Source organism: Saccopteryx bilineata, chromosome 1 (genome assembly GCF_036850765.1).
Source record: "Saccopteryx bilineata isolate mSacBil1 chromosome 1, mSacBil1_pri_phased_curated, whole genome shotgun sequence".
NCBI classification, from domain to species: domain Eukaryota; kingdom Metazoa; phylum Chordata; class Mammalia; order Chiroptera; family Emballonuridae; genus Saccopteryx; species Saccopteryx bilineata.
The window spans coordinates 141,100,599-141,123,805 of NC_089490.1; the positions used below are offsets into that span (position 1 = coordinate 141,100,599).

The 23,207-nt window shown below is 50.3% G+C and overlaps 1 protein-coding gene across 6 annotated transcripts in view; it reads right to left on the minus strand.

Annotated features, from left to right (window-relative positions):
- Positions 1-6,766: 6,766 nt before the first annotated feature.
- The window catches only part of FCHO1 (FCH and mu domain containing endocytic adaptor 1), a 33,193-nt gene continuing 16,752 nt past the window's right edge, over positions 6,767-23,207 (minus strand). For 4 of the 6 annotated variants that reach the window (XM_066269944.1, XM_066269930.1, XM_066269953.1 and 1 more), the window contains exons 8-29: positions 20,501-20,656; positions 20,173-20,277; positions 18,660-18,758; positions 18,478-18,574; positions 17,397-17,441; positions 17,206-17,284; positions 16,468-16,492; positions 16,301-16,358; positions 15,643-15,821; positions 15,535-15,559; positions 15,115-15,166; positions 14,477-14,568; positions 13,605-13,880; positions 10,886-10,998; positions 10,689-10,776; positions 10,440-10,548; positions 9,614-9,769; positions 9,211-9,343; positions 8,634-8,833; positions 7,965-8,020; positions 7,440-7,604; positions 6,767-7,005 (exon numbers count right to left, since the gene is read on the minus strand). In XM_066269944.1, the coding sequence (XP_066126041.1) occupies positions 6,983-7,005; positions 7,440-7,604; positions 7,965-8,020; positions 8,634-8,833; positions 9,211-9,343; positions 9,614-9,769; positions 10,440-10,548; positions 10,689-10,776; positions 10,886-10,998; positions 13,605-13,880; positions 14,477-14,568; positions 15,115-15,166; positions 15,535-15,559; positions 15,643-15,821; positions 16,301-16,358; positions 16,468-16,492; positions 17,206-17,284; positions 17,397-17,441; positions 18,478-18,574; positions 18,660-18,758; positions 20,173-20,277; positions 20,501-20,656 (2,331 nt within the window). In that variant the 3' untranslated portion in view covers positions 6,767-6,982. The remainder of the gene's footprint in view (positions 7,006-7,439; positions 7,605-7,964; positions 8,021-8,633; positions 8,834-9,210; positions 9,344-9,613; positions 9,770-10,439; positions 10,549-10,688; positions 10,777-10,885; positions 10,999-13,604; positions 13,881-14,476; positions 14,569-15,114; positions 15,167-15,534; positions 15,560-15,642; positions 15,822-16,300; positions 16,359-16,467; positions 16,493-17,205; positions 17,285-17,396; positions 17,442-18,477; positions 18,575-18,659; positions 18,759-20,172; positions 20,278-20,500; positions 20,657-23,207) is intronic. The other 2 variants (XM_066269961.1, XM_066269971.1) reach the window with 2 other exon arrangements.

Here is a 23,207-nt window from a genome sequence, read left to right on the forward strand (position 1 = left end):
GGCTGCGGGAGGGGAAGAGAGAGACAGAGAGGAAGGAGAGGGGGTGGTGGAGAAGCAAATGGGCGCTTCTCCTATGTGCCCTGGCTGGGAACTGAACCCGGGTCCCCCGCACACCAGGCCGACGCTCTACCACTGAGCCAACCGGCCAGGGCCCACCTTGTAAGTTTTAATGTGTAGAAACATCTTTTTGCCAATCCTATAGACAAATGTTATGGACTTACTAATAAATGGTGTCCCATCCCCCCTTTCATCCTTTTCCCAAACCTGTGTAGGTGAAAACAAAGGTTATAAGTTATGCCGTGATGTCAGACTTTTTCCCTGCCCATGGGTATATAACCAGCCCCTAGACTATTATAGAGGCACACGATTCAGGACTGCTGCCCTGTGTAAGCTATATGCGGCTGGCATATTTAATAAATGTCCTCTTTTTTTTAAAGTTTTTTATTTTATTTTTTTAAATTCATTTTTAGAGAGGAGAGAGAAAGACAGAGAGGAGAGAGAGACAGAGAGAATGGGGGAGGAGCTGGAAGCATCAACTCCCATATGTGCCTTGACCAGGCAAGCCCAGGGTTTTGAACCGGCGACCTCAGCATTTCCAGATCGACGCTTTATCCACTGTGCCACCACAGGTCAGGCCTAAATTTCCTCTTTTAATAAAACTCTTCAAAACTTGCCTAGCCTGACCAGGCAGTGGCGCAGTGGATAGAGCGTCGGACTGGGATGCAGAGGACCCGGGTTTGAGACCCCGAGGTTGCCAGCTTGAGTGTGGGCTTGTCTGGTTTGAGGAAAAGCCTACCAGCTTGAACCCAAGGTCGCTGGCTCCAGCAAGGTGTTACTTGGTCTGCTGAAGGCCCATGGTCAAGGCACATATGAGAAAGCAATCAATGAACAACTAAGGTGTTGCAACGCGCAATGAAAAACTAATGATTGATGCTTCTCATCTCTCTATGTTCCTGTCTGTCTGTCCCTGTCTATCCCTCTCTCTGACTCACTCTCTGTCTCTGTAAGAAATAAAACAAAAACAAAAACAAAAAAAACCCAAAAACTTATCTGGACTAGGTGTATCTACGTGAACTCGATGAAATGAGGTACTGTGCCTTTCAGAATCTGGGGTGCAATACTTTATTTTTATTATTTTTTTTTTAGTTTTTTTTTATTTATTCATTTTAGAGAGGAGAGAGAAAGGGGGAGAGAGAGACAGAGAGGGAGAGAGAGAGGAGAGAGAGAAGGTGGGGAGGAGCTGGAAGCATCAACTCCCATATGTGCCTTGACCAGGCAAGCCCAAGGTTTCGAACCGGTGACCTCAGCATTTCCAGGTCGACGCTTTATCCACTGCGCCACCACAGGTCAGGCCATTGGGGTGCAATACTTTATAACAATGTCAGTGGCTTTGGGAGCCCTGAATAGAAAGGGAAGTGTTTTCCCACTGTGTGTATTTCTTGCCCACCGAGTGCAAGCTAGGATTAAAGATAATGGCCCACCAGTTCTTGGCTTCGTTGTTTCATTACCATCTGTCCAAACCAAATGTGAACCTAAATGGGTCAGGTGGCTGTGATGGTGGCCGTGGCTACTGGCTTTACAGTATAAAACTTGTAAACTAAAGCTAGCCTCAATACTTTTAGCAAAGGTGACTTCCTTTTTTCTTATCCTAAGCTAAAACTTTTCACTGTTGTAGCAACGACCCTAGAAGATTTGGAAATGTCTTTGATATGTAAAACAACATTTATCTCTCTACTGTGTTAATATGTAAAACAACTTATCACTATTGTGTTACCTTGTAAGTTTTGATATGTAGAAATGTTTTCCTTTTAATAGATCCTATAGCTAAATGTTGTAAGCTTGTTAATAATTGACTATTGTGTCATGCTCCGCCTCCTTTTCCTCCAAACTGTTATGTGATCAAGTCTATATAACTAGCCTCAGCGCTATATTCGAGGCTGCACTATTTGGGTTAGCTATACCCCGTGTAAGTCCTATGTAGCCAGCTTATTAATAAAGCTCCTAAAATTTCTTCTGTATCCTGCCTTGGTGTATCTATGTAACCCATGGAATTAAGGTAATATACTTTATAACATATGTACCTTAATTAAGAATTCCTACACTCTGACTCATCCTCTCCTCCTGGAGTCCTGAGAGTGATGTTTACCTCTAGACAAAGGGATCACGAACCCACTCCCCTTGTTTGAAAAACCTGCATTCTGTAACATTTTATATGCTTTCTAATAATCATTCCTTTTGAAACCCTTTATATGTATAAAAACTTGTAAACTCAACAAGTGGGTATTTTTAGCTTTTAGCAAAGGTATTTTCATTTGGCCTCTCTCCTTATCCTAAGATAACCATTTCATTGTGGCGACAGGAATGGGGGGTAGACACTAGAAGATTTGGGAATGTCTTTGCCGAGTATGTAAAACAATGATCACTACTGTGTTATCTTGATGTGTAAGAATGCTTTTTCCTTTTAATAGATCCTATAGACAGATGTTGTAAGCTTGTTAGTAATTGACTATTGTACCATGCTCCCCCCTTACCCACCCCAACCAGTACTTGATTTTGTATAAAAGAAGGTCTAGAATGATAAGTGGGCCTACATGATTTGGGATCGTGCCCCGTGTAGCTAGCCAGGTAATTAATAATTCCTCAAAAATTCATTTGGACTTGGTGTTTTTATGTAACCTGTGGATTAAGGTCAGTACTTTATAACAATAGGATCTACTAAAAGGAAAAAGCATCCTTACATCAAGACCACAAGATAACACAGTAGTGATCATTGTTTTACATACCTGGCAAAGACATTGCCAAATCTTCTAGTATCTACCACCCATCCTTGTTGCCACAATGAAATGGTTAGCTTAGGGTAAGGAGAGAGACTAAATGAAATTACCTTTGCTATAAGTGTTGGGGCTAGCTTATTAGGAAGCCTCATAAGCTAGGCTCTGCTTGTTTAGTTTACAAGTTTTTATACATACAAAGGAGTTCAAGAGGGATGATTTTAGAAAGCATATAAAATGTTACAGAATGAAGGCTTTTCAAGCAAGGGGAGTGGTCTCGTGATCCCTTTGTCTAGAGGTATACTCACTCTCAGGACTCCAGGAGGGGAGGAAGAGTTAGAATCGGTGTAGGAATTTTTAATTAAGATATGTAAACATTGTCTCCTAAAGGATCTTAAGGATGGGGAAGAGGAAGTTTTCAGGTAAGTTTTATCCTTCCAGAGAACTATAGTTAAACTATGACTAGATGACCCGGTTGTCCTTGTAAGCCAGAAAGCTCCCGCATTCTTCTCCCTCCATTCTCCACAGAAAAAAGGGGGCAAGAAACCTGATTTTTCCTCTTTAAAATGGCGTTGTTTTACAGTTCTTTGGCACCTTACCACAAGTTCATAGCAATGCTAGTCACCATCACTAAAAGGTAGAAGAAACCCAAGTATCCATCAGCTGATGAATGATGAACAAAACATGGCTCAAACACACCAGGTATTTAATCACCAAAGTATTTATTTGGGAAAAAGGGTTGTAACCCAAAGCATACAGGCATGGCAAACCAAGTGCATATTCTGGCTTTTGTGCCAGGATGGCAGAATATTTATATAAGGGAAAAGGAAGTTAAGAGAAGGGGAAGTTAGAACCATGAAGCTTTATTATAAACAGAGTTCTTCCTGTAGGGTTCTAGCATGGAGGATTCTGGTGATTACATAGAGTACAAGAACTTCCAGAAGCCCTAGCTCCTCCCATAGACTCCTCAGATTGATTGTTTGCTTAAAGTTCCAGTTAGTCTTTATCAAGGTGATGGTTGCACAGTATCGTGAATGTGCTAAATGCTATGGAATTGTTCATTGAAAATGATTTTGTTATGTAAATTTCACCTTAATTAAAATAAAAACAAAAGTCTTGTCTGACCAGGCAGTGGATAGAGCATTGACTTGGGACACTGAAGACTCAGGCCTGAAACCCTAAGGTTGCCGACTTGATTAAGGGATTGAGTATGGGGTCTCCGGCTTGAGCTTGGGATCACAGATATGATGCCATGGTTGCTGGCTTGAAGCCCAAGGTCGCTGGCTTGAGACCAAGGTCACGGGCCTGAGCAAGGGGTCACTGGCTCAGCTGGAGCTCCCCAGTCAAGGCACGTATGAGAAGCAATCAATGAACAACTAAAGTGTCACAACTACGAGTTGATGCTTCTCATCTCTCTCCCTTCTTATGTGTGTGTGTGTCTCTCTCTCTCTCTCTCTCTCGCGCGCTAAAAAAAAAAAAGTCCCAACTAGACCACTCGCTAACTGGGGTGGCCCCTGGCAGTGACTTTGTGCCCCATTGTGAGGTTTTGAACTTCTTGGGCATGGGAGACCAGGGTATCATAAAATGCTAGCCTACCCGCCTTGGGTTGGCAAGTTAAATGGGCGTCCCAAGGCCCATGTCACTCCAGCTTTGGATGGCCAGGCGATTAAAAGGCCACACTTGGGAAATGCCTTGTTTTAAATGATACCTGACTGTTACTGGTAAAATGACGAATCTCAATTCTTGTCTCACCTGAGAAAAAGAATTCAATTAGGAGATAAAGTATAGCAAGCAAAGCAAGGGTTTATTAGCCGTGCAGGAATATATTCAGAAAGGCCTGAGCAGGCAACTCACTCGCAGGAATGAGTGCCTTGATTAGTTATAGAATTTAGGTGTATATGGGCTTTTACTTCCTGAATTTTTCCATTCCCGTTTTTTCCCCCTTTTTTTCTTTTTTTCCCTTTCCAGCTTCTCCCTTTCATTTACTTGTCTTCCTTGTACTGCTATGTGGCTGATACCATTTCAGGAATCTCGGAACCAGCAGTCTAGGTGTGGTGAGGCCTGTTCCGACTTCAAGGTTCACCTAGACCCTGCAGATGTGCGGGAATGCATGGGGGCAATTCCCTTCCCTGCTTCACCTGTCCCAGCTCATGTCTAATTAGCTACCTAACCTAACAACCTCTCTTGTGACGTAAAGAAAGCAAATTAAAGCCATTAGGAGGTGGTGACTGAGTGTCCCCTCATGCAGGAGCCTGTGACATGGAGATGGCACTCCAGCCACTCAGCCACACAGGACCAGCAAAGGAACCATTTTGTAGGATTGAAGCCACTGAGCAGACACACACACACACACACACACACACACACACACACGTGTGCCGACTTGGGATGGAGGGAAAACACCCATAGGATCAGACTTTATTTTACTTTCTTCTCTTCCAAGTGAGAAGAGGGGAGATAGAGAGACAGACTCCTGCATGTGCCCTGACAGGGATCCACTTGTCAACCTTGGTCTGGGGCCAATGTTCTGCCCATCTGGAACCATTCTTGCAACTGAGCTATTTTTAGTGCCTGAGGCAGAGGCTCCACAGAGTCATCCACAACTCCTGGGCTGTAGTGCTCAAACCAAGCGAGCCATAGGAGAAGTGAGAGAGAAAGAGAAAGGGAGACGAGGAGGGATGGAGAAGCAGATAGCCGCTTATCCTGTGTGTCCTGACTGGGAATTGAACCTGGGACATCCACACACTGGGCTGATGCTCTACCACTGAGTCAACCAGCCAGGGCCAGGATCAGATTTTTGATTCTGGTTCCTCGATGGGGCTAAGACCCTGCAAAAGGGAAGGCTCCAACGTGCTGTTCTAGACAGGAAAAGTGTGTGTGCTAAAGCAGTCATTGACTGAACCGCCCCCATTTAATGAAATGACTGGTGTATCTGCCCTCCACACAAGCAGTGGTGACTGCACTGAACTGAGGACACCTCCTAGACCTCTTCCAATCAGAGGACTTCCCCCTACTTCATAGATGAGGAAACTGAGGCACAGCTAGAACACCCTTCTCTCTTTGGAAGACAGCGTAGGAGATCAGAGAGTACAGGCCAAACCCTGCTTCCTGCTTCCAGAGCTCCATTTGGCCCCAGCTTGTCCCTGGGATCTGCCTAGCTGCAGGGCCATGCACACAGGGTCCTCCCATGCCCAGCAGGACCCAGGACTTTCCGCTGAGCTCAGATGTGCTCCTCATCACTGTATGCTGGTCACCATGCCTTTGTGGGCCCCCATCAGGCTGCTTCTTACCCACCCGCACTGAAGCCCACCGCTACCCCTAGTTCCCATCAAAGAAAGCTAACAGCACTGTTGAGGCGCTTCCTCTGCACCAGGTTCTTACCAAAGTGTGTGACCTCCCTCAGCCACCCAGTGAGGTAGGTTACAGATGAGGAAACTGAGGCTCAGGGAGGTCAAGTCACTTGCTCCAAGTCACACAGCCACCAAGCAGGCTCTAAACCCATGGCTTCCATGGGCTTCCTCATGCTCACAGTTGGGTCCTTACTGCCTGGCATATAGTAGGTACTCAATTGATGTTCATGGATTGGTTAATTACTTTCTTATGGAACTCACAACTCACTATCTTTCTGCCTGGGGTGCCCATCCTCATCTTGCAAACTCTTACTGATACCTCAAAGCCCCATTTAGAAAACCCCCTCTTTAGGAAGTCTTCCTGACACACTCCTATGGGTTCCTCTAGTCCTCGTTCCTTCCACCAGCTCAGCTCTGAGCCCATGGGACTGGAGGTGTCCATGGGGCTGGGGGTGCCATACCTGGCCTTTTCTGCCCTATTATCACTCTGTACAACCTAGATGGGAGAGGACTGGGGGGAGATAGGGAACATTAGGGATGTTATATCTCCCCCGCATATTTGTCTTCTCTTCCTCTCCTCTCCTGCGATGGGAAGGAAACTTTTAGGAGCCAGAAAATTATTTTAATAGAAAATAAAGTGTTTATTCAAAGACATTAAAAGTCCAAGGACCTGTGTGGGAGTTGGTATGAGTGAGAGTGAACTTCAGGCTCAGCCAGGCTGGGCATGGGGCTCCTCTCCAGTGTCAGGACCATGGGGGAGGGCAGATGGGGACTCCAGGATCTGGCAGGCAGAGGGAGCAGTAAACAAGCACCAGGACTCAGTGTAGAGCTGGGGCCAAAGGGCTGGTCAGCCTGCCAGGCTCAGCAGCTTACAAGGTACATCCCTGTGGGGGTGGGGCCATAAGTGGGAGGAAGGTCACTTGTTTCTACCCTGGGATCTCCCAATTCTCCTCAAAACAGCCCTTAACTCACTGCCCCATGGACCCCAGCATCCCCTTGCGGACTGCTGAAAGAACAGGGTGAGGGTGAGGCTGTCATTGCAGTGGGGCTTCTGGCTCTGGGCCTTGGATCATTGCAAGGACACCCACCCTCCAGGAGATGGCCCAGAAACATTAATCTTCCTTCTTGCTCCCTCCCACTGGGACCCTGGCCACTCCTCCCTGTCTGTGACTGACCCATCCTGGGTCTCCAGATCCCAACACCCACCTATCCTTCCCAAACACCCTGAATGACTCCTCCAACTCCTGCACCCTGGCAGAAGCAGGGGATGGGGCTTGGCCACAGCACAGGCCTGGTTCCTGGGAGAGTGGGGGCGTACCTGTGGCAAACCTTCTCTTTACCAGTGACAAGCGGTAGCCACTGCCCACCAGCTCCAGATCCACGCCGGACAGAGTGGTTCCTTCGCTGGTGAACTGAGCGGCCACGGGGCTGGGCGTACTGGGCCCTGAGCATGGTTCCCAGCTGGCAGACAGGCGGCCGGAGCCTGGGGAGGCCTGAGGTCAGCTGTGTCCCATCCCTAGCCCCAGTCCTACTGTGACCCAAGCTCCTTCTTGGCCCTGCTTTGATTTGTGGCTTCTCTGCCCCTCTGACCTCCTCTTATGCCCCTGCACCCTTTTCCTTTGGCCTCATGAGACAGTATGTGGGTTGTAAAGGAGTCCTGCCTCAGGGCCTTTGTCCCTGCTATGCCCACTCCCAGTGTGCCTCTCCTCCAGCTTTATCACAGCCCTTCCAAGCCGATCAGCATGCCCACACTTCCCTACCCCCAGCACATCCCAAATTCTCCCTCGTTTAAATAAGTCCTCCCACCTGAAACCCTGAGCCCTGATGTACAACCATAACTCACCTCCTGACTCAGATACATCCGGAAGCTTCCATAGGAGCCGTTTCTCCTCCAGGTTCCTGGCATCAAGAGAAGCTTGGTCAGGTCTACCTGAGAGAGAACACTTAGCACCCAGGGTCCCAGCCCTGTTATCTCTCAGCTGCACGACCTGAGCAAGCCAGGTCCCCTCCCTTGCTTCAGTTTCCCCACCTGTGAGATGGGCTGGTATGGAGCAGCTGGTCCCCAAGGGCCCCACAGCCTTATAGCATTTTTAGATGATGCATTTGGTCCTATAAGTCTGACTTCTTCATGGAAGGCTCTATCTTATATAGAAAACTGAGGCAACACTGGGGTTTCGTTCAAATCCTGATGTGACCTTAGATAAGCAATTTAGTCTCCCTATGCCTCAGTTTCCCTTCCATAAGTGAGGATGATGGCAGTCTACACCCAGAGGGATTGCTAAGAGTCTTAAGCCAGCTGGTACGTGCAGAACCTGTAGAACACACTTGAAATGGAGGAAGCTCTCAGTGCCAGGCATGATTCCTGTTAATAACAGCACCCTCAGCAGTCAGCCATGCGAGCTCACGGTGACTGGTTAGGTCTAGGGTGGACCCTTTAGTTACTTCATCCAGGGGAGGCTTGGGGGACTCAGGGGCACCGCTGAGCCTCTCTTGGCCTTCCACAGGCCCTCACCAGGTGGCGGATGGCTGCAGGCGGACATTGGTCACAGGCTCCCCCACAGGCAGCAGGATCTGGACGTTGGTGAGCGGTGTGGGCACAGCTGTGGCACCAGGCCGGTAGCTGTACTCCACCAAGACCTGAGTGAGGGTTGCTTCACACTGCCAATGGGCGCTCAGTTGCAGAGGCACGGCCTGGGGGCCTGGGCGGGAGAACTAGAAAGAGTGAGAACAGGAGAGAGGACATAGCTTGGCCATTGCGTCCTGCCACATTGCCACATTGCACGCTATCACCCAGCTTGAGTGTTCGCACACACCACTTCAAGGGGCCTTTCCTGGAGACCGCAGAGAGAAGTCCGCATTACACCATGCTTCCAGCAGAGGGCAGGAGAAGGCCCCTCATTCTAATAAAGTCTGTGGACAGGTACCACTGCAAGGTCCTGGGAGGGGCACTTCTAATTTACATAATGATTTCTTCTGCGCTGTGGAGGCCCAGGTCCCTACACTGCCTCCCTGGCCAGCATTTACTTCCTGCACCCTACCTCCCCTGCCATCCCACCCCTGCCTCGCTGCCGTGCCCTCCCCTGGCCCACCTGGTAGCGCAGCAGCACTATGTTGTAGTAGGAGGCAGTCGGGCTCTGCTCCGCCTGCCTATGCAGGGCGTCAGTTAGGGCTGTCATGTTGAGCCAGAAGTCTTTGGTCTCAGGGTCACTCTGGGACGGGTCACTGCAGAGACCCAGAATAATTGTCCCCACCCTCAGAAGAAGGCTTCTCAGGGTCCCCAGCATCCCACCTACCCCAGGGCTTCACAAAGATAATTTTCCAGGTCACCTTGGGCCAAGCAATGCATCGTTGGAGGGAAGCAGAGAAGGGAAGGAAAGTGAGGTCCAGAAAGGGGGAGGGATTTGCCCAGGGACACAGAACAAATTCTGGGAGGCAGATGAGAAATGTATAGCCAGGGAGCTCCTGTTCCTGTCCCCCTCCTCCCTACAATACCTGAAGAGAAGGTCAGCATTGGGCTGGAAGTGCTCAATGCGGGCTGTGTGCACAAGACGGAAGCTGAGGACTGGTGGGGGTGGAGTCCCATTGAATACACGCACAATGCCAGCTGGGAAGGTCATGGTCAGCTCCCCAGTTACTCGAGCCAGGCAGCTGGGTGAGAGGCAAGGGGACTGGGCTTTGACTCAGGGCTCTTCCCTGTACCTCCCCCTCCCTTCTCTCCAGCTCTACTGTAGCCTGTGGCTTCCTGGGTCTGCAGATGCAGCAAGGCCCTGACCACGCCCAGCACCCTTACCCCTAACCTCCTCCCCTGTACCCCTTTGTGGATAGCAACTCAAGTGCCAGGAAGAATCCACACCTGAGGAGGCAGAAATACCTCCTTCCCTAGTTCTCTTTTCCCTTAGGCCATGAGGAAGCTCACAGCAAAAATTTAGTTTTATAACTGTTCTCAGGTTGAGTTTTGGGTCTAATGCTCTCTTCCTCTTTTTGGTTTGACATGAAGTTCTTTCCTGTGGGCACCACCCCAGACTATCCCTGGTCCCTCAATTCACCCTTCAACCACCCCCTCTATAGGCCTGGCCTCTGCTCTTCCTTCCTTCAGGTTGATGCCACACCAGCCTCAAAGGAATTCCTCCAGCCCTACTCAAACGCTCTCTGTGTCTCCCACTGCCCTTAAGGAGAGGGGCCTGGTTGCTCAGTTCAGTGTTCAGGGCCCTTCCATGGTAAAGTAGATCATAAAACACTTCTGAAGGCTGTCTCTGCTAGAACTGAGACACACAGTCCTCAGGGAGCCGCGTCTGCGCTGTACCCCAGCACCACATACCTAGGGCTGTGGCCACGGAAGTAGGCGTGGACATATTCGGTAAAGACTGTAGCCACGGGCAGGGCATTCTTGGAACCCAGGACCACAGGGCTTGGGCCCCGGGAGATTCCTGGGGATAGTGGGGAGAGAATGAGGGGCAGACAGAGTGAGCACACGTTTCAGGCTCCAGAACCTGCCCTCTGCCAATAGGGCCTGTACCATATCACTGAGCCCTCCACCCGGACCAGAGAAGGTAAAAACCACACGTACCATGTCCTGTCTGGGATGAGAGGCTGAAGCGTTCTGGGGCAGCGCTGGGGACTGAGGAGCCCAGTGGGGAGGGGCTCACAGAATAAAACTGGAAGGAAAGGGTTTAGGCCGGGCTGTGAACACCCAAGGAGCAGTGCCCTGATGCTGACCCTGAAGGCAACCCCCCAACCCAGTTCTGCCACATCCCCTCACCCTACCAGATCCCCATTGCTGCTCATGAGGGGACAGGACACCTTCCTGGAGCGGGGTCTACGGGGTACAGCTGCCAGGTCCTCCAGGGCTGTAAGGTCGGCAGGTACCGGCATCAGGTCTGGAGAGTGAGTGTGAGAAAGACATGGCTGAGATGCTGTCCGAACTCAGCCAAAAACTGGGGATCAGACTTATTGTAGGGAGACCCCTTGATAGTATGAAGCCCTGGAGCTACAGAGAAGATGCCAGACAGGACTGCAGATGCCATCCACAAGCCTGAACCTCCCAGACACCAGACTGGTGCCCAATAGAGGTGAATCCCCCATCACTGGGGGAAGCTAGCAAGGAATGGATGCTCAGGAGGCAGGCATGCTACAGAGCAGATTTGGAAGAGCATTTTTTTTAACTTATTTTCAGGAATTCCATGACCTTCATCCTCTCTGAGAATATAAGGCTGGCCTCCTACCCTGGCCCATGTCTAAGTCTCATCCGTCTAAGTTAACTAATCATGATGTTAATACCCAGGTTCCGCTCGCTTTCCTGCCCTCCCCACAAGTGTCCCCTGCTCTGTTTCATCTACAAAAACATGCTCACCCACCTCCCCTCCCATCTGCCTTCCAGGCCATGTTCTCCTCTCCTCCAGGGTTTCTCAACATCAGTGCTGACCTTGAGGATCCTTTTCTGGGTGGTACCATCCTGTGTACTGTAGGGTGTTGAACAGCATCCCTGGCCTCGACCCACCAAAAGCTAGTTGCACCCATCCCCCCAGAAGTGACGATCAAATATCAGTGGTGACATTGCTAAGTGTCTGCTGGTGGGTAAAACTGGCCTGGTTGAGAATCCCTGTTCTACAGTGAAACTCAGACAACTCAATTCATCTGCTCTCATGGTCTACACTCACTCCCTTGGACCCTCCCTTGAAGCTGCTCCAACCAAGGTCTTTCTCTAACCATTGGACAACACCAAACACCCCGTTACCTCTGCTAGGAACCTCATGCTCACAGTCCAGTTTCTCCTCTAAATCAGTGGTAGTCAACCTGGTCTCTACTGCCCACTAGTGGGCATCCCAGCTTTCCTGGTGGGAGGTAGCAGAGCAACCAAAATATAAATAAAAAAATATTTAACTATAGTAAATTGTTTTTTTTTTGTTTTTTTTTTTTTCATTTTTTTTTTTTTTTTTTTTTTTCTGAAGCTGGAAACAGGGAGAGACAGTCAGACAGACTCCCGCATGCGCCCGACCGGGATCCACCCGGCACGCCCACCATGGGGCTACGCTCTGCCCCCCAGGGGGCGATGCTCTGCCCATCCTGGGCGTCGCCATATTGCGACCAGAGCCACTCTAGCGCCTGAGGCAGAGGCCAAGGAGCCATCCCCAGCGCCCGGGCCATCTTTGCTCCAATGGAGCCTCGGCTGCGGGAGGGGAAGAGAGAGACAGAGAGGAAAGCGCGGCGGAGGGGTGGAGAAGCAAATGGGCGCTTCTCCTATGTGCCCTGGCCGGGAATCGAACCCGGGTCCTCCGCACGCTAGGCCGAGGCTCTACCGCTGAGCCAACCGGCCAGGGCCTTAGTAAATTGTTTTATAAAGATTTATTCTGCCAGCCTGACTGGGCAATGGCACAGTGGATAGAGCGTCAGACTGGGATGCAGAGGACCCAGGTTCGAGACCCCGAGGTTGCCAGCTTGAGCGCAGGCTCATCTGGTTTGAGCAAAAAGCTCACCAGCTTGGACCCAAGGTCTCTGGCTTGAGCAAGGGGTTACTCAATCTGCTGTAGCCCCACGGTCAAGGCACATATGAGAAAGCAATCAATGAACAACTAAGGTGTCACAATGAAAAACTGATGATTGATGCTTCTCATCTCTCTCTGTTCCTGTCTGTCCCTATCTATCCCTCTCTCTTACTCTCTCTCTGAAAAAAAAAAAAAGATTTATTCTGCAAACTTAATGAAACTCCGACATAAAGTACTTGGTAAGTAATTATTATTATATGCTTTAACTTGCTGTAACTCTGCTTTATACATTTTATAAAGTTACTTCCCTACTTTATAAATCACCATTACTGTGGAACCGGTGGGCGGTTAGAAAATTTTACTACTAACAGAGATACAGAAGTGGGCAGTAGATATGAAAAGGTTGACTACCCCTGCTCTAAATGCAAAGGGGATGCCACTGTCCTCACATAACCTCTACGAGCCCACTCTTGCTTGTTCTCCTCCTCCCTCCACCTTCTAGCCCTGCCTCAGATCAGCTTTGGACCCTCTTCCTTTCTCTCCTGCTCCTGGGCAGCCTCCCCCTGCCTGGTCCCATCTCCCTGATGACATCTTCCCTCCTCTCCCTGCTCCTCCCTGACATCACTCTGTTCTAGCCATACCAGGCCCCCCCTCACTGTTCCTCAAGGGGCCTAGCCAGCTCTTGCCCCATTGCCTTTGCATAGACTGTGCCCTCTGCTGGGAACACCCTCCGTCCACCCCCAGAGAGCTTCATCCTCACCATTATCATATCTCAGCTCAGATGTACCTCCATAGGGAGGCCCGACAACTGGGAGCCCTTATCAGGCACCTGGCACCTTCTGCCTTGTTGAATATCCATTTCATTCCTGTCCTTGCAAGGGTGGAGATTTCTGCTGGCCTTGGTCCCAGCTATGTCCCCAGCATTCTGATTGGGCACTGATCACAGTAGGTGCTCTATCCTCCCTCTAGGCTCTAACTACAGTTTCCAGCTGCTGACTTACCTCCTCCAGCCACAGCATCTAACCCCCAGGGACCTGGGGATGATGCAAGCGGCTGTGGTGAGTCCGATGACAGCAGGGACTGTGTTCCCCTTGACTCAGGTGGCTGTGCCCTACAGCTAGGTGGGCTCTGTGGGGTGGCTGGGCGGGGAACCCAGGAATCTGGGAAGGGGCCAGGTGCTGTGTGGGATGGCGAGTCCAGGCCAGAGTCCTCCACATTCTCTGGTGATGAGGAGGAGAAAGGCGAGGGGCTGGAGGTGAAGCCGAGACTGCTAGAGCCTGGGGAAAAGGGATGGCCAGCTCTAGACCCTGCCCACATGGGAGTCCCAGCCCACTTCCTGCAGGTCACACTCACATGGAGAAAAGGCCATCCCCATTCACAGAGGGTGCCCACCACCCAACTCCAGGCCATGCCCTCTGGTCATTTTCATCTATACTGATACCCACCCCTACTCCCACCTTCTCTCTGGCTCCACTCCTGCATGCTGTGGCTCCACCTACCCTAACACTGACCTGACCCCATTGATCTTCCTTTTCTTTTTTTTTAATTTTTTTTTATTTATTCATTTTAGAAAGGGGGGGGGAGAGGAGAGAGAGAAGGGGGGGAGGAGCAGGAAGCATCAACTCCCATATGTGCCTTGACCAGGCAAGCCCAGGGTTTCGAACCGGCGACCTCAGCATTTCCAGGTTGACGCTTTATCCACTGTGCCACCACAGGTCAGGCTGATCTTCCTTTTGACCCACAAAGGACTCCCATATTCTCCCTCTCCAGCCCAGCCAACCCTCTACCCTACCTCAGCCACCTAGCCTTGCAATGGCTCCCTCCATACTCTCACTGGCCACACCCATGCCCCTGAAGCCCTTACTCCCATCACCTGTAAAATCTTCGTGGTCAAAGGCTGACTCTAGGGGTGGCCCAAAGAGGTTCTTGGAAAACTGTTCATCTGATTTCAGCTTCTCTGTACAGCTGGGGACCAAATGACAAGAGGGGCCATTCTATTGTTTCCATGCCTTCTTTCACCTCAGGGCCTTTGCACATGCTGCTCTTAGTCTGGCCTACATTCTCTCAGTTCTCCCTGCAGCCACTCCTGCTTCACTTCAGCATTCAGTTAAAGTCACCCCCCTATAACCTTAGAGGCTCTCCACTACCAGCCCAACTGAAATCATCATTACCTGCTTTAGTTTCTTCATGACACTGAGAAGTATTGAATATGCTCTAATTTATTTGTTATTCTTAAAACCTGCTCACTAGAATATAACTCTGAGAAGGGGACCTATCTTGGTTATATATCTCCACAACCCAGAATGGCATGAGTATACAGCAGGCACCCAATAAGTGTTTACCAAATGAATCACTAAGGGATCTCTCAAAAACAGCATCACCTCAACTCCCTGCCTGGTGAAAAAAGGGAAGACAGAGACACAGAGTGCCGGGGGAGGTGAAGAGAAACGATGGGGATGGCCCCCACCTGCCCACTCATGTTGACTTGAAGTCCACCCCTGTGGAACTCACCTGCTGACCCTCGGGGCAGATCGAGGCCTCTGTGGTTTCCCAGAAGCATCCCCTACAAGAGATGGACCTCCCTGAACCTTCCCGGTGCCCTGCCTGCAGTGCTCCCTACTCCACAGACCAGGAGACCAAGGCTTGGGCTGTCTAGCCAGCTGGTCAAAGTGACCAAATTAGGCAGAGGGGACATGACCTTGACCCACACTGTCTCCAGGTTTTGGCTTCTTTCCCAGATACACTTTTGGGGTCTCATTTAATTTTCATAAGTACTCAATTTTGTAGAAGAGGACACTCCGCGTCAGAGTGGGTAAGCAGCCTGCCCCAAGTCACAAAGCAGAGCTGGGATTGAAACCCACACACATACTTTAGGCCTAGTCTCCCCTCCATGTTCTCCCCACACTGAAGACGCCTGAACGGGCTACTCACGTGAAGAATGGCGTTTCATGGTGCCCTGTGGACAAAGGGCGTGGCATCAGGTCAATGCATCCAGCCAGCCCCACCAGCCCCACCCAGAACACTTGTCCTGAGCCTCACCCCTGGGCCAGGAGGGAGAATGAGGCTGCCAGCTGTGGCCCTGAGCTGCGCAGCAGCTGCCTCAGGGCTGCAGGCTGGGGCCCGGGCGGTGGCAGGCTTGATGTGCACGTAGAACTTGCGGGGCTCCTCGTCATCAAAGTCGGAGTCGCTGGATGAGAAGTGGGAGGGCCCAGCGGTACGTGCATCTCAGTCAAGGGGCCAAGCAGATTCCAATGTAAGACCTCCATCAGTAAGCCCTTGAGGCTGACCATACCCTTCCTGTTCCATCTCTTTGAGGCCCTGCAGAATTCTCTCTCAGTACTGTCGCCCTTGGCCCTGACCCCATGTTTTATCTCCTGCCCCTGCCTCCATCCAAGCCTTTGTGAGCATGCCCTGCTCTGACTAGTCAACTCCTAATCAATTCTTAAGCCCCAACACTGGTGCCCCCTACTCTAGGAAGCCCTCTTGGATCCCCCTTAGTGTGACCCAGCCCCTCCTTTCTCCCTCTTGCCTGCCCTGCCCCCAGAAGGCATCTGTCTGCACTTGGATTTGCTTTGTTCACACTAGGTACTCCCTGTAGGGTGTACACAAAGAGGGTTGGTAATGGTAGAAACCACTGTGGACAGAGCTTTGTCATTGCTGTGCTGACAACTGCCACCAGAGAGTGCCATGAGGATATTGTTCTGAGTCACATCAGGCCGGACAGTGAAACCTTCTTCATCCACCTCTGGACATGCCTGAGGGACAAGCGGTGAGTCAGGCCCTTCTCTACTAAACTTCGACTTTCACCCTTAACCCCCCGCCCCCAACCTGACTCAGACCTAAAACAACCCTGATGGCACTCACCACTGAATCAGACTCCACAGAATCTCTGCAGACGGAAAAAGAGATACTGCTGTCAGCTCCCCTACCTCATCTGCCCCCCACCTCATCTGTCCCCAACACTGGAAATGGCAACCGAGGAGGTGGTACTGGACTGCAATCATGTCCTGAGCTGGCCCTGCAGGGGATGGGATCCTGGGGCTTGCCTGGGGTGGGGGGCAGTGAATCAGGAGTTAGCAGAGCAAGGCGTGTTCTCAAACAGCATGGAAGGGGAGGAACTCTTGAGTTAGTTTGAAGGGCTGGCCTGAGAAGGCATGGAATGTAGGGGCTAGCCTTGGGGAAGGGAAGAATCCTGGGCTAGCCAGGGAAACTGTGGACAAAGGGAAGAGTTGGGTACTAGTTTGGGCAAGGAGACTTCCAGGCTCATTTTGGCAAAGTAAGAATTGCTGGAATAGATTAAGGGGAAAGGTGGGGAATAGCAGGACTAACCTTGACAAAGGGAAGAATCCTAGGCTAGCCTAGGCAGTGGTAATCCTGGGTGAGTCTGGGGCAGGCAGCCCTGGTCTAGCCTTGCAGAAGGAAGAATTCTAGACTATCGTAGGCAGATAATACTGAGCTAGCCTGAGAGAGAGGTGCCCCATGTCTAGCCTGGAATGAGAATACTCCTAGGCTACCCTAAGCCGGGGACTTCTTGGATAGCCTGGGCAGAGGAGGGGATCCAGGCCTAGCCTGGGCCAGGGCTGGCCAGGGGTGCTTCCTCACACTGCTGCAGGTGGCTCCCGCTCCCGCCGGCTCAGTCCTGGGAGGCGAAAGGCCTTGGCTCCCCGCAACCGTTTCATTGCTGAGGAGAGATGATGGGTGCAGCTGAATCCTGGGGGTGCCCCCTTCCCATTCAGCTCTGCCTCCCTTTTCCCCTCAGTCCAGCCTGGGCATCCAGGTCCAGACGTACTTGCCTTCCTGCAGGGCAGCTGCACTGTATGCCTCAAAGTCCAAAGGCCCTAAAACAGGAGAGATTGAAAAACTCAGGAGAGGAAGCCTGGGCCTGGGAAGGGTAGCAGTATAACCTTTGGCCAACTATACAATAGCCAAGGGTGTACCGAATCTGAGCTCACAGGGTCCAGGGTCTGAGCCAAGATGCTGAACCAGCTCCAAGATGGTCATGAATGGGATGGGCTAAGGGTTCTGGTACCATCTTGGGATGGACTGGGGGATGGGAGTGATGCCTAAGTTACTCCTACTTCCAGCTCTTCTGGATGGAACTTGGGTGGGTCAGGGAATGGACCACAAGTCTATGCAGTTGGCTGGGCTGCAAGTGCCAGGTTGAAGAGCTGAGACTCTCCTAAGGGAGATGGGGAGCCATGGAGGGTATATAAGCAAGAGCAGGGCACGATTGATCTGGGGCCACTGAAGGTCTAGAGTGGGGCACCACATAGGAATGGTGGCCCGAGCCAGGGATGAGCTATGGAGACAGGAGAGAGAACGGACAGAAAGATAGTGCTTTACTAGACTTGATAACAGACTGTGTACCAGCACTTCTTAAAGTCCTACTGTGTATCAGGCATATACTTCACCCTTTACCTGCATCAAACTACTGAACATTCACACCACTGTCAGTTGGGGATTAGTATCATCCTTACTTTACAGATGAAGAAACTGAGGCTCAGAGAACTCAAGACCCACATTCAAGGTCACGCAGTGAGCAATGAAGAAAAGACTCAAACCCAGGTCTGACCCCCACATTTTTCCCCTCAACATATTGGCAGTTTCAAATTGGTCTTTTGCTCAACAACTCACAATGGCTCCCTTGGGCCCTTGGGATAATGTTAGAACTGAGTCTGGCATTCACACTCCTCTCGTATCTGGTTGTAAGACATTTACACATAAGACCGGGCATCAAATCCTAGTCCTCTGTGGGCTGCAGAGTTAGATCTGTCATCAGCCCATTTTCCTGATGAAATAGAGGCTCCAGGGAGTCTCTTGCCTCTTGAACCCTGTTCTTTCCATGCAGCCTGAACCCCAGATGCCTCGACTCACCAGGCTTCTCCCGGCCTGTGCCCTTGCTCTCTGCAAATTTTCTCAGTAGCATTTCCACGCTGATGTTCTCTATATTTTGCTTAAACTCCTCGTGAACCTGGGCAGGGTGGGGGAGTGTGTAACTGGGCAAGGCCCTCTTGTTCAGCACCCCCACTCTCATTCCCACCCTTGGCCCCACTCACCTGCCCAATCTGTACATGGGTGTCCTCCACAGAGTGGGCATAGGAGCCCAGCAGTGCCTTCATGTGCTTCAGGTGGGTCTCTTCCATGGCTTGGAAGTGCTGAGGGAGGAGGGAAGGGGCAAATGGAAAGGTAGAGGTCACAAAGAGTCACCAGGTGACAACCTGATCAATCAGGTTTCAACCCGCTAGCCTCAGTGATTGGTTTTGGGAAGAGCCAATGAGAGTCTGCCCTAGGTCATTGGCTGGTATTATTGGAAAAGAGACATTTTCATATTCTGAGTCAATGAATTGGTGGGATGCATGTGGAGGCTGCTGGTGGCCACTTTGAGGCACACACACACACACACACACACACAGGGGATGTCTGCTTGAGAATGAAGCGCCAAAGAGAAAAAACAGACTTGAAAAGGAGAGATGCACAGCTTCCTACCAACACCATCTGAGCACTGGATCCAGCCATGCCTGAAACCCTCCTTCTAACTTTTCAGTTCTGTGAGCCTATAAACCTTCCTTGTCAGTCTGAATGAAGGTTTTTACTATTTGTAACTTTCTTTTTTTTTTTCATTTTTCTGAAGCTGGAAACGGGGAGAGACAGTCAGACAGACTCCCGCATGCGCCCGACCGGGATCCACCCGGCACGCCCACCAGGGGCGACGCTCTGCCCACCAGGGGGTGATGCTCTGCCCATCCTGGGTGTCGCCATATTGCGACCAGAGCCACTCTAGCGCCTGAGGCAGAGGCCACAGAGCCATCCCCAGCGCCCAGGCCATCTTTGCTCCAATGGAGCCTTGGCTGCGGGAGGGGAAGAGAGAGACAGAGAGGAAAGCGCGGTGGAGGGGTGGAGAAGCAAATGGGCGCTTCTCCTGTGTGCCCTGGCCGGGAATCAAACCCGGGTCCTCCGCACGCTAGGTCGACGCTCTACCGCTGAGCCAACCGGCCAGGGCTATTTGTAACTTTCTATCACTTGCAAAATCAGGGGAAAAAATCTGATACCTAATCCTGAGATTCCAATATGCTTTTCATCTATTTAGAAGAACAGAGATCCAGAGAAGTAGAGTGCCTTGTAAAAGGTTACATAGCTGGTGAGGAATGGAAGCTAAACTAGAACCCAGACCTTTGGCCACCATATAATATCAGACATTCTTAGATTCTAAATTTTGCCCCCTATCTTGTTCAAAAATCTCATCAATAATAATAGAAATAAAAACAAAACTTTGGAGTGGTTTCTATGCACATGGTACTAGTCTGAAAACTTCACATATAATGACTCATTTAATCTTCACAACAACTCTATGAAGCAGGTGCTATTACTGTCCTCGCTTTACAGCTGGGAAAACCAACACACAAAAAATGATTTGGCTTTTGAAATAATAATAATGTCAACAACAACAATAACTGCTACTGGCTCGAGAATTTGATGGCTTTATGCCTGTGACTCTGAGACTCCTGGGAGTTGAGAGTGTGGGAGATTCTGGACTTTGTAGTTCTCCAGGTATGGAAGCCCTGTCCTTACCAGAGCCGAGTCCAGCATTTTCTGCTCAAAGTCAGTGCGGGCAGTGTTGTACTTCTCCACTGAGCGCCGCAGGCTCTCCGCAGCCTTCTTGGTCTTGGTCTCTGCCTAGGAAGCACAGGGAGAGGACAGGGTTGGGGGGAACACTCAGGGAGCTTCCCCAGCAGATAGACCTCTTGGGGTTCCAAGGGTGTAGTGACCACCCTCAGGTTCAACAACCATAGCTCTGTGGTATGTTTTCACTCTCCCACCGGGCAGCCCCCCGTGCTCGGCAGACTTCTTGGACTTGTGTAGGCCAGTGTTGACTGGAGACGTGCAGCCATGGGCCCACCTTGTCCATCTCCTTTTGGCTTGTTGTGTTCTCCCTTCGCAGCCGCTCCTGGTCCATGCACCGGTTCAGGTAGTTCTCGCGGGACTTGGGCAGGAGCTGGCTGACGCCAGCGAGGACTTGCACAGCTTCCAAGGTGCTCATTGCCTCCTCTTTGCACTGCGAGGGTGGGAGAAGGGGGAGCTGAGTACCACCAGAAACCCCCTGCTGAGGTGCAGAAATGAGCAGACCATGAAATTCTAAGCTTCCCTAATTCTGGGAATCCAGGTCTTACAGAGAACTTTTTATGAGTATTATTTTAATATCAAAATTGTAACTTTTAAATTAGGTAACATTTACACATAACTCAAAAAGTTTTGTGTTTTTTTTGTATTTTTCTGAAGCTGGAAACGGAGAGAGACAGTCAGACAGACTCCCGCATGCGCCCGACCGGGATCCACCCAGCACGCCCACCAGGGGGCGACGCTCTGCCCACCAGGGGGCGACGCTCTGCCCACCAGGGGGCGATGCTCTGCCCCTCCAGGGGGTTGCTCTGCAGCGACCAGAGCCACTCTAGCGCCTGGGGCAGAGGCCAAGGAGCCATCCCCAGCGCCCGGGGCCATCTTTGCTCTAGTGGAGCCTTGGCTGCGGGAGGGGAAGAGAGAGACAGAGAGGAAGGAGGGGGAGGGTGGAGAAGCAAATGGGCGCTTCTCCTATGTGCCCTGGCCGGGAATCGAACCCAGGTCCCCTGCACGCCAGGCCGACGCTCTACCCCTGAGCCAACCGGCCAGGGCCTCAAAAAGTTTTAAGGGATGAATCCCCTTAAAACCTTCCGCACCCTGCTCCCCAGCCTCCCAGGCCTCTGCCTAGAAGTCCCCATTATTACCATGATGCACATCCAGAAATAATTGGCACATATACAAGTTAATATGCTTGTTTTAGCCCATTTTTTTTGTTTGTTTGTTTTTAAGGAGCTATTATTATTTTTTTTAATTTTTTTTTAAGATACATTTATTTATTTATTTATTCATTTTTAGAGAGGAGAGAGAGAGAGAGAGAGAGGAGAGACAGAGAGAGAGAGAGAAAGGGGAGGAGCTGGAAGCATCAACTCCCATATGTGCCTTGACCAGGCAAGCCCAGGGTTTCGAACCAGCGACCTCAGCATTTCCAGGTCGACGCTTTATCCACTGCGCCACCACAGGTCAGGCTGTTTTAGCCCATTTTTTATGACAAATTGCAGCAATCTGTGCTGTTTAACTCACTGATTTTTTTCCATTTCATATTCCATTCCATTCCATTTATTTATTTATTTATTTATTTTTACAAAGACACAGAGAGAGAGAGTCAGAGAGAGGGATAGATAGGGATAGACAGGCAGGAATGGAGAGATGAGAAGCATCAATCATTAGTTTTTTGTTGCGCATTGCGACACCTTAGTTGTTCATTAATTGCTTTCTCATATGTGCCTTGACCGCAGGCCTTCAGCAGACTGAGTAACCCCTTGCTTGAGCCAGCAACCTTGGGCTCAAGCTGGCGAGCCTTGCTCAAACCAGATGAGCCCTCACTCAATCTGGCGACCTCAGAGTCTCGAACCTGGGTCCTTCCACATCCCAGTCCGACGCTCTATCCACTGCGCCACCGCTTGGTCAGGCTATTTTTTTATTTTTATTAAGTAAGAGGCAGGGAGGTGGGGAGGCAGAGAGACTCCCTCATGTGTCCCAATACAGATCCACCTGGCAAGCCCACTAGGGGGTGATTCTCTGCCTATCTCTACTGCTGCTCCATTGCTTGGCAACCAAGCTATTTCAGTGCCTGAGGTGAGGCCATGGAGCCATCCCAGCACCTCAGGTCAACTTGCTCAAACCATTTGAGCCACGGCTATGGGAGAGGAAAAGAGAGAGAGAGTGAGAGAAGGGAGAGGGGGAGGGGTGGAGAAGCAGATGGTTGCTTCTCCTGTGTGCCCTGACCAGGAATCGAACCCGGGACATCCACACACTGGGCCAATGCTCTACCGCTGAGCCACTGGCCGGGGCCTATATTCTATTCTTAAGATTGTTCCACATAAGCCCATAGAAAACTTCCTTGTCCCCAACTTTCAAAAAACTTACCATATAACAAAACTTACCATCTTAACCATTTGTAAGTGTACACAGTATTAAGTACTACTATCAACTCTCTTTTTAAAGGGGGGTTAAAAACTGCAGATTCGGGGCTCTGTAAATGCCAAGCACCTATAACTCTAGAATTATAAGCTGTGACTATTTTGGGATCCTGAAAGACTAAGGCTTGAATCTTTCAATATTCTGTGATTCTGAATATTCTAGATTCTGAAAGAATCTAGAAATGTCAAACAATATCTGTCGCTTCTAACCATTTAGATCAGGGGTTAGCAAGCTTTTCTTATAAAGGGACAGACACTTTGGGTGATGGGTATGCAACATAATCAAATGTCAAAATAACCTGGAGCCTGACCTGTGGTGGCGCAGTGGCTAAAGTGTTGACCTGGAAATGCTGAGGTCACCGGTTCAAAACCCTGGGCTTACCTGGTCAAGGCACATACGGGAGTTGATACTTCCCGCTCCCCCCCTCCCCTTTCTCTCTGTCTCTCTCTCTCTCTCCTCTCTAAAGTGAATAATAAATAAAAAAAAAAATAACCTGGAGATGTTGTCACTGAACATATGTACCCTGATTATCAATGTCACCCCATTAAAATTAATAAAAAAATAAAAAA